General features: G+C 42.4%; 1 protein-coding gene across 1 annotated transcript in view; it reads left to right on the top strand.

The window, feature by feature from the left end:
- The first annotated feature begins 1,619 nt into the window (after positions 1–1,619).
- LOC146645257 (proteasomal ubiquitin receptor ADRM1-like) overlaps positions 1,620–10,384 on the top strand; it is a 14,785-nt gene continuing 6,020 nt past the window's right edge. Inside the window, exons 1-9 of the mRNA XM_085394254.1 lie at positions 1,620–1,838; positions 3,455–3,712; positions 3,794–3,910; positions 4,853–4,976; positions 5,078–5,164; positions 5,262–5,367; positions 6,967–7,208; positions 8,457–8,614; positions 8,965–9,067. Of these exons, the coding sequence (XP_085250380.1) occupies positions 1,635–1,838; positions 3,455–3,712; positions 3,794–3,910; positions 4,853–4,976; positions 5,078–5,164; positions 5,262–5,367; positions 6,967–7,208; positions 8,457–8,614; positions 8,965–9,067 (1,399 nt within the window). The 5' untranslated portion in view covers positions 1,620–1,634. The remainder of the gene's footprint in view (positions 1,839–3,454; positions 3,713–3,793; positions 3,911–4,852; positions 4,977–5,077; positions 5,165–5,261; positions 5,368–6,966; positions 7,209–8,456; positions 8,615–8,964; positions 9,068–10,384) is intronic.

The raw sequence follows: 10,384 nt of genomic DNA, 5'->3' as shown, positions 1-10,384 counted from the left end.
TGCCTAGCTTAACCATCCAAAGTAACACAGTACATGAACGGTGAAGAAATTAGTGCAGGGAGGGTGGAGCACATGGTTTGTGACAGAAGGATAGCGTGAAAGGGAAGGTTTACAAGATGGTAGTGATGAAAGACAGGAGGCAGACCTGAAGAGATTAGGATTTGCACTGAGAGAGTGGACAGGATTAGAAATGAGAACATCAGAGAGACAGTTCAGGTCGAGCAGTTTGGAGACAAAGTTAGAGATGGTTTGGACATGTGCAGAGGAGGGATGGTGGGTATACTAAAGAAAGAATGCTGAATATGGAGCTGGTAGACAGGAAGACCTCAGAGAAGATTAATAGATGTAGTGAAGGAGGATTTCAGAGGGTTGATGCAACATGGGAGGACGCTACAAATAAGGTGAGATGGAGGCAGATGATCCGCTCTGGCAACCCGTAAAGGGAGCAGCTGAAAGAAGAAGAAAACATTTAATTCCGAGCCTCTGAGACCTCTGGGCTGTGTTTAAAAATTTCAAATTCCTAGACAGATGAGTCAATACATTTGTTAAACCCACCATTTATTGTAGTGCTGTGCAGCGCCCAAAAATGTGAATCTTTAAGTATGTAGAGACAAAACAAAACAGTTTTACACATTTATTGCATCATGAAAACTAAAATGTGTAGCACACCAGCTTTATTAAACAATAACGCACACGGTGGGGCTGCTCACCTGTATCGCTGGGCACATAGGAGCCCAGTGATACAGGCTCCTATGTGCTGCGTGTAATATTAAAGCAATGAAATGCAAAGGTGATTATTCTTAAGTGGTTCAAAACTTTGCAGCTAATTTCCGTTTTATCCTGGCCCATATTTACTTTTCTGGCTTCTTGCTTTTAGCCCATTAATGTGAAGAAAGTGGGCGAAGGTTCAAGTAAAGTGTGAGTTCACTTGCTTCTTAATCCTATGCCTAAAATGAATAGAAAGCTATTTATTTTTCTATTTCAGGCAAAGGCAAAGATGGTGTGTGTCAAAACCGAGCTGCAGCTGAACTTGTTGCCTTCATATTAACCATAATTACAGATGTGCAAGAAGACTATCACGTAAGACCATAATTACAGCCTTCAGCTTCCTTTCATCCTCTCAAGATTTACTCAGAGGCAGTTGGCAAAGTTGCATCCAATAATATTATTGTCATCCACTTGCTAAATGCCAAACCTGAAGCCTGCATTTTATTTTAAAGCTGGATATATCAGAGTTTCTGACCTCCCAGCTCTAGTTTAATGGGATCTGCGCACCTTGGGTTCACTATAGGCAGAAGTGGAAGTTATGGCATGGAGCCCTAATCACTCAAAATACTTTCCTTTAATAGTCAAAGGAGCTTGCAAAGAAAAGCGTCTGGACTTCTTTAAGTTACTTGAAGACGTTTCACCTCTCATCCGAGAAGCTTCTTCAGTTCTAAGGTCAAATGGTGGAGAGTCCCAGATATAAACCTAGTGGGAGTGTCCCACTACGATGGCCTGGATGACTGAGAACCTTCACAGACATATTTTCCTTTAATACATTTTTCCTGCTTTCAGAGTGACTTTATTCCACAAGATCTTTGTCGATTCATCAGACTGTAACTGGAAAATGTTTTGCTGAGCTCAGTAAACGTATGAAAATCTCCAAACCTGCAGGTTTGATACGTAAAACGAGTGGCTCGTGTTATCTCTACCAAACATGCGCAGCGGATTTAAAGTCCACCTTATTGACACATGATTCCACCAATCACAGCGAAGCACCGGCACCGCTCAGCCAATCAAAGTTGCCGACGCCGAGCCCGACCTTTCTGCGGCCGAACGATATTTCAGAGAGAAGCGTGAGTAAAAACATCTTATTTCTTTACATGTAAATGTTTGAATTTGGTAACGTGGACTACGGGAACAGGTTTATTTTCACTGTGTGTGAATTTAGAGCCACAGCCCGGGCTCGACCTCACGTAGCTTAGGACGGGCTGTGGGATGCAGAGTCATCTGTGAGGGGCTGGAGGCTGCTCCTGTCCCTGTTGTTATTATGGAAGCAGTGGTTTAACTCCAGCTACATTATCAAATATGCATCTAAACCACAGTCTTAGTTAGATTTACAGTGATCACGATGATGTAGCAGAGCTGTGTTAATCCTTAATGCTTCTAACACAATGACACGTTTACATTAAATTGGCTGTTAGGCTTCAAAAATCCAAATGCAGACCAGAATGAAGGTCTGCGATGATTGTAAATGCTGGGTAATACTAGTCTTCATCGTGGTTACACAGCGTTTCATCCAATGCATGAGCAGGGTGTGTGTTATAAAGCTGCAATGATTATACTTCAGAACAAATCCCACAAATGGATTTAGCTTTCAGGTATTGTCTCAGTCAGAACTATCAAACATTTACCTGCTCTAAAATGTGAGAATTTATGCTGATAATATATTGCCGAGAATATTTTATAATTTCAAGGACTCTAGGTAAGGAGAAAAAATATCCTACCTGATGGAAATCAGAATAAGGACAGAAAATTGACTGAAAAGGTTGCCAATCAAAAAAATGAGAGAGGTGTGTTTGTAGGAATAAAGGTGAGACTTTCAGACTATGTAAGCTGTCAAGCATGGTGGTGGTAGCATCGTGCCCTGCAGCTTTTGTGCAGTCAGTTCGCCACACAAAGTGGATGGAACAATGAAGAAGTAGGACTATCTCCAAACCTCACTTTGGTGTAGACTGATCTGTAGCGCCTACCAGAGTGGGGAGGTTGGAAGAGGTCATCAGACTCATGACCATCGTGTCATCGCAAACATCACAATCTGCAGACAGCCCTTCTGAGGTGCTGTCATTTGTGAACAGGGAGAAGAGTGCTTAGAGGGTTCAAAGTAAATAGAGCTGCTCCTTGCATATAAAAGCCTCTCATAAAAGGAACGAGTGTGAAGTTTGGTGTCATTTTCATTTTATGATGGACAGATCAGAACTAATATTTTTAGTGCGATGCTAGAAAACAGAGATTGAAGCTGCTTTCCCTTCTGCTGTGCTTGAATGTGAAGCTTCACTTAAAGTACAAACAAAGTTTATAGAGACTTCTTGTTGTAGCGTGGGTAAGAAGATGGAGTTAGATGGTCGGTGACCAGACCTCGTCGATACAGAGAGGCTGGGTGTGCTGTGCAACGTGATGCATCGCCTCAATGTTCATGATAAACAGAGAAGGTTGAGTTTAGTTTGAATGCAAAGTCGCAAAATAGCTAATCAAAAGGATGAAATATAAAAAAACCAAATGAGAAAAAACAAATATATTATGTAATCTGTACTGCTGTGATCATCTTATCTGCTGCAGACAAACAGATGTTACAAAGAAAGGATCATAGAGTCATAAAATCTGAGAAGATTATTATTTGACTCATTATAAGCACAGAGAATAAGATTGTGGACCATAACATAATTACATGTTATTTTATTCTAATATTTAGGTCACTAAAGCAGCTGTAAACCAGTCAGTGCTTATCACCGTCATCATCATGGCCTCTGGAGCGTTGTTCCCCAGCATGGTGTCTGGGTCCCGCGGCTCCTCCAGTAAGTACCTGGTGGAGTTTCGTGCCGGTAAGATGACCATGAAGGGCAGCACGGTGACGCCTGACAAGCGTAAAGGTCAGGTCTACATCCAACAGACGGACGACTCCCTCATCCATTTCTGCTGGAAGGATCGGACCACCGGGAACGTGGACGATGTAGGTAACGCCATCCAGATGAGGTTAACTGGTGTTTGAATTTCTTAATATCACAGCAGTCATTTCCATTTGCCAATTTAGGACCTGATCATCTTTCCTGATGACTGCGAGTTCAAACGGGTGAATCAGTGCACTACCGGACGAGTCTATGTGCTGAAATTCAAAGCTGGCTCCAAAAGACTCTTCTTCTGGATGCAGGTATGCAGCTGCTCCAGACTCGTCTGTTTACTAATCCTTTGTTTCCCAGCATGTTTTCTCTTTTTATTCAAGCTAAATATAATTATTTCTTACCGAAAGGTTACTGACTTTTCTCCTGAATCTTTCACTAAATTGAAGAAGATTCAGGAGAATCATCTCATGACATCCCAGTTCACTTCAAACCAAGCAGACAAAAACTGGTTCATCTGTTGTGCTGTCCATATAACTGGCCCCTGGGTCATTACATGGAAAATCAGTTCAATTGTCAATTTTTAAAATTCTGTTTTATTTATTTAGGGCCAAATCACAACAACAACCAACAATCAGCAACAGTTGCCTCAACACCCTTTATATTGTCTGGATCCTACAATAATACAGAGAAAACCCCAACAATCAGCCTTCTGCCATGAGCGTTTGAGGGTGAGGGGAGGAAGGCAGGACAAAGACAGGCTGTGGAAGAGAGGCAGAGATTAATGATAACTAACGATTAAATGCAGAGAGGTGTAAAACACACAGTGAGTGAAAAAGAAAGATTTGAAAATCAGATTTGACTGATTTTTACACATAAGAATCCACCTCGTTTCTGTCACCTTCCTTTCACGTAAGCCGATAACAAATCTTCCTGCTTCTGGTTCAGATCCAGCACTCTTTGGTAGTAGGCCAAGTTTCCCTTGGAAGGGATTTTCAGTTTCCAGCGTGAGCAATATTCCCATTCAAGCTGAAGTCATAGGACAGGTAGCTTTCTGTTGACTGCTTAAACAGACCCGGATGCCTTTGGCAGACGTTTAGAGGAAATGAGAGGATACAAAGGATAAAAACGAAGCAAAAAAACAACATTCATGATCTTTTGTTTTTGTGTATTGCAATAATAAGGCTTGTTCTGCTTTACACCTCAAAATGTTAATGTTCAGTAACCCTGGCATTTTGTTTTTCTGATCTCAGGAGCCAAAGACTGACAAGGATGACGAGTACTGCCGCAAAGTGAACGAGTATCTTAACAACCCGCCCATGCCCGGTGCTCTCGGCAGCGGCGGCAGCGGAGGACACGATCTGTCTGCGCTCGGAGGTAACAAACACGCTGTGTCGTAGTTTAAACCTGTCGTGGGTAAGAAGCTGAACTGTCTCACCTTCATGGGTGTCACCTGTCTTCTCTGCTTGCATGTAAAGGTGAGGGTGGCCTGCAGAGCCTTCTGGGTAACATGAGCCACAACCAGCTGATGCAGCTTATTGGACCAACTGGACTGGGAGGGATTGGTGAGTACCTTCATGACTGAGTCCACAAGCTAACAGCGTGAAAACATCTCATTAACAATATCGGTGAGATGTTGAGCTCTGTTTGTGTGATTGACAGGTGGTCTCGGGACACTGGCTGGTCCAGGCTTGGCCAACCTTCTTGGAAGTAGCAGCAGCAGCAGCAGCAGCAGCAGCGTTCCTGCAGCCAGCAACTCCTCCACAAGGTGTCTTATTTACATTTCTGTTAAATATATTGAAGGATTCCAGAATATTTTTGAGGTGGAAAACAAGATAAAATGAGAAGTTCCAATAAAAGGGAAGCTATGAAAGAGAAGGTTTTAGCATCAGTACAGCAGAGCTCAAATGTTAACTATAACCTTAAAAATAACAGTTTAGCCATGAACTGTATATAAAAGATGGACATAGATATGGAGCTGTCACCCAATGATTAGCAAGTTCCCCTTTTGAATCCTTAAGATGAGCAATTTTGACTTTTCTGACACTGAGATTAAAATCACTAAGGTCAGAGGTAAAGTGAGGAGTCTTTTTTTTTATATCGTTAGCTTCATAGCATAAGTGCCTAAGTCATTGACTTAGTCAAATGACTTAGGCAATTATGCTATGAAGCTAACGATATACTTCAACGCTAAGTCGCCACCTGCTGGTCATGAAAAAGAATGCATGTTTACTTTTGCTTTGCAACCTGAAAGCTAAATCCTTCTTTGAGTTCAGTTTGTAATGAGTCATGAGTTTTCTTCCAGAGAAGCTCTGAGCTCCAACTGATATGATTATTTCCAAAATCCCAAAAAGTTGATTCTGTTCATCTGGATGTAGCTTTTTCAATGGGAGAAATGTTTCATCACTCATCCAGTTGACTTCTTCAGTCTCTGCTGACTGCAGGTTTTCCCAGCCTTATAAAACAGTACCTTTGCATAATGACTGAAACTAGCACCACTGGCGAACAACAGGCTGTGAGGTCAGTTCCTTGATCATTAATATGCAAATTGTCATGACCATTGATCAACAACCACTGATAAGTAAGAAAATAAGTAAGTAAAATGTATTTATATAGCACTTTTCAAAAATAAAAATCACAAAGTGCTTTACAATAAAAGACCATTGATCAAAATCAAATCCAAGGATGTACCACAATTCACGGATCACATTAGCTCAGTGGACCAACACATCAAGTTCACCAGGGAGGATATAAAAAATGGCAGGTTAGCCTTCTTATACTGAGATTTCCATCAGTAATCGGGGACATTTAAAAGTTGATGTGTACCGTAAACCAACACAGATGGATCAGTATTTAAGGTTTGACTCTCATCAGCCACTGGAGCACAAACTGGGTGTCATCAGGATGCTTCAACATAGAGCGAACACCATCCCCGCAGACAGAGCGGCCAGGGAAGCAGAAGAACGTCACATCAAGAAGGCCCTGAGTACATGTGGTTATCCCAGCTGGACGTTTGTCAAAGCTGAGAAGGCGCATAAAGAAAGCTCCAGCCGATCCAGGAAATAAGGACTGCTACCGAAGCGAAAACCCTTAGTGATCTCTTATGTGTCAGGAGTATCGGAACATTTGAGACACATTTTCTCTAAACATAGCATCTCTGTGGCTTTCAAACCCCAAAACACGCTGCGCCAAAAATTGGTCCACCCCAAAGATCGGGTCCCCCGACACAAACAGAGTAATGTAGTGTACGCTGTTAAGGGCCAGGAGGATTGCCATGATTTATAAATCAGGGAAACCAAACAACCTCTGGTGAAGGGTTAGGGGTTGTGATTTTACATAATGTTTTGCTAAACATTTCCATCCACAGTCCGTCCACAGCCGTCACCCCAACCTCTACCTCCGCTGCTAGTCGGCTCGGCTCCTCCCAGGTTCCCACCACTCCCATCACTCCCTCTGCCACCTCAGCGGCCTCCCCAACAGCCACCACCCCCTCCACCCCTGCTGTGTCCTCCGTGGCGGCAGCAGCAGCCAACCCCACGCAGCCCATCCAGCTGAGAGACCTGCAGAGCATCCTGGCCACCATGAACGTACCTGCCAGCAGCCAGGGAGGTGAGGATTTGATGGAAGCTTCAGGAAAATTGAACTTTGTTCTCCTAAAAACTGAGATTTGTTTTTGGGTTTTTTTGGTTTTAAATCTGAAAGTAAATGAATAATTAGACCTAATTAGTGAAATCTTCACTAATTAAGCGCCAAATAATTAAGACTGTGATCACAACAGTGTCGCTAATTCTGCGTAATTTTTGCATTATAATTCAGTTTGCTGCAGGAGCACGAATCCCCTGAAAATTCTGCAGGCTGTCGCTGTTTTGATTAAATTTCATTGTGCTGCGCTACATTAGGCACAGCTTCCTGCTGATGTGCTGACAGATTAATATACAAAAAGTAAGATGGCAGAGGAAGAAAAGGGCCAAAGACAGTGTGTGATATTGAATTAAGTTTTATAAGAAAAATTGCACAATATGCCCTCATTAGACATTTTATTAGATACAAATTGCTAGCACCAGATTGGGGCTGGAAACATTCCTTAGAGGTCTGGTCCATATTGACCTGATAGCATCACCTATTGGGCCTTTAGAAGCTGGGTGCACTGTGGTTCTGGTCAGTGCAATGCTTAGATAGGCTGTGGGGGTTAAATGGTTATTAGTTGGTGAATGAACCAACAGAGGTTCTCTCAGATGAAGACTTCCTAACTTACTGTTTGATTCACTCCCAGCACATCAGCATCCAGGCCTTAAACCTGTATTCTTGTGGACTTCATAAGGGCAGTAAAGCAGAATATACTTTAGGGATCAGTCAGATCCACCCTCAGAGATAACGTCAAAACCTGACTCGACATACAGGTGATCTCACAGCCACCACTAAACATCTCAGACGAAGATTTTATCTGACTTTGTAACTGAGGAACACAAAGAAGTAAAAGTAGTCACGACCTGAAGCACAGCCTGCTTTATCTTCCCTTTTAACTTTAATTTCAATCATAATTTTACTAAATTAACAATAGTGACTGAGATCATAAAGCCCTTTGAGAGCTCCATTGTTTGACCGTTTAAGCTCCAATAATAAAGATTTTCTATGGCGCTATGGCACAGATGACTGAATTATTACCCTTAAGTCAGAAAGAAACCTCATGATCTAAAGCAGCAATAATCTCACTGAGGCTCAGAATTACAGATTACAGATTCACTTGCATCTAACTGTGCTTGAAAAAAGTGATTTTTGTGTCTCGTATGTTTGAAATATGAATGATAATGTTGTTGTTTGCATTAACCAGTCAGTGTGGGTCTTTGTTGCCCGCAGTGGACCTCGCGAGCGTCCTGACGCCTGAGATCATGGCTCCCATCTTGGCCAATCCTGAGGTTCAGCAGAGGTTGATGCCCTATCTGCCCTCCGGAGAGTCCCTGCCTCAGAGCTCAGAGGAGCTGCAAAACACGCTGAGCTCACCTCAGTTTCAGCAGGTGGATGTCCTGTATAGTTTTTTTTTTTAAACAGAGAGGAACTGACTGTTCCCTTCAAAGTGATACAGTTTCCTCATTTGTCATTTAAAACTGCTGTAGCTTTGTTCTTCTTTTATTATAGTGTTTGGTTTATGCTGTGTCATATTATATCCACATTTGTTGCACCTGTAGCAGTTTCAGGCTGATAAATGCACACATTTTCCTACTAAACCTAAATATTTTATTATCCTTGATTTCAGAAATTTCATCTGAACTGAGATACGGTGTGTTTGAGAGGATCCGGGTTGTTGGCATTTAGCATCTTGTAGTGGCATTTGTCCTTATTGTTGGTATTTATGGTCTCTCTGCAGGCTATGAGCATGTTCAGCAGCGCGCTGGCGTCCGGGCAGCTGGGGCCTCTAATGAACCAGTTTGGCTTGCCTGCAGAGGCCGTCGACGCTGCTAACAAAGGAGGTCAGTGTTGACTCATGTCGCGCAGAGACGCTGTACCTGATTGTTTCAGCTCTGCAAAACTTAAAGGTCAACAGCAACATTACGTTTTGTCAGCCGTGAAATGTAAGAAACATTTAATAATGTGCAGCAAGTGAGACGATTTTTAAAGCGCACTAACACTGAAAAGTTTGCAGAACGGCATGCAGCTGTCCTAGCGGACGCTCCAAACCTGTTTCAGTCCACACAGACTCGCACGTTGCGATGTTAAAACGTGACAGCATAAAAATCATGCTTACTGCTGTTTGTGGCCTCGATTGTTTTCACATCGACAAATACTGACATCTACAGTGGTGTGCAAAAGTTTGGGCACCCCTGATAATTTTCATGATTTTCCTTCATAAATCATTGGTTGTTTGGATCAGCAATTTCATTTAAATATATCATATAGCAGATGAACACAATGGTATTTGAGAAGTGAAATGAAGTTTATAGGATTTACAGAAAGTGTGCAATAGTAACTTAAACTAAATTAGGCAGGTACATAAATTTGGGCACCCCAACAGAAAATTACATCAACATTTAGTTGACATTTAGCCTCCAAACACTTCTGATCGCTTCCAATGAGAGTCTGGATTCTGGGTGAAGGGATTTTGGACCTTTCGTCTTTACAAAACATCTCCAGTTCAGTCAGGTTTGATGGTTTCTGAGCATGGACAGCCTGCTTTAAGTCACACCATAGATTTTCAATAATATTCAGGTCTGAGGACTGAGATGGCCATTCCAGAACGTTGTACTTGTTCCTCTGCATGAATGCCTTAGTGGATTTTGAGCAGTGTTTAGGGTCATGTTGAAATATCCAGCCCTTCAACTTCAACTTTGTCACTGATTCTTGAACATTGTTCTCAAGAATCTGCTGATATTGATTGGAATCCATGCAACCCTCAACTTTACCAAGATTCCCAGTACCTGCACTGGCCACACAGCCCCACAGCATGATGGAACCGCCACCAAATTTTACTGTGGGTAGCAAGTCTTTCTCTTGGAATGCTGTGGTCTTTTTCCACCATGCATACCGCCTCTTGTTATGCCCAAATAACTCAGTTTTAGTTTCATCAGTCCACAGCACCTTATTCCAAAATGAAGCTGGCTTGTCCAAATGTGCTTAATCATACCTCAAGCGACTCTGTTTGTGGCATGTGCGCAGAAAAGGCTTCCTCTGCATCACTCTCCCGTACAGCATCTCCTTGTGCAAACTGCGCTGAATAGTTGAACGATGCATAGTGACACCATCTGCAGCAAGATAATGTTGCAGGTCTTTGGAGCTGGTGTGTGGGTTGA

The sequence above is a fragment of the Rhamphochromis longiceps genome, linkage group LG20 (assembly GCF_057381845.1).
Source record: "Rhamphochromis longiceps isolate RC_006_pf linkage group LG20, R_longiceps_female_GT1.1, whole genome shotgun sequence".
In the NCBI taxonomy this organism is placed as follows: domain Eukaryota; kingdom Metazoa; phylum Chordata; class Actinopteri; order Cichliformes; family Cichlidae; genus Rhamphochromis; species Rhamphochromis longiceps.
This window is presented reverse-complemented; position numbering and strand designations above follow the sequence as displayed.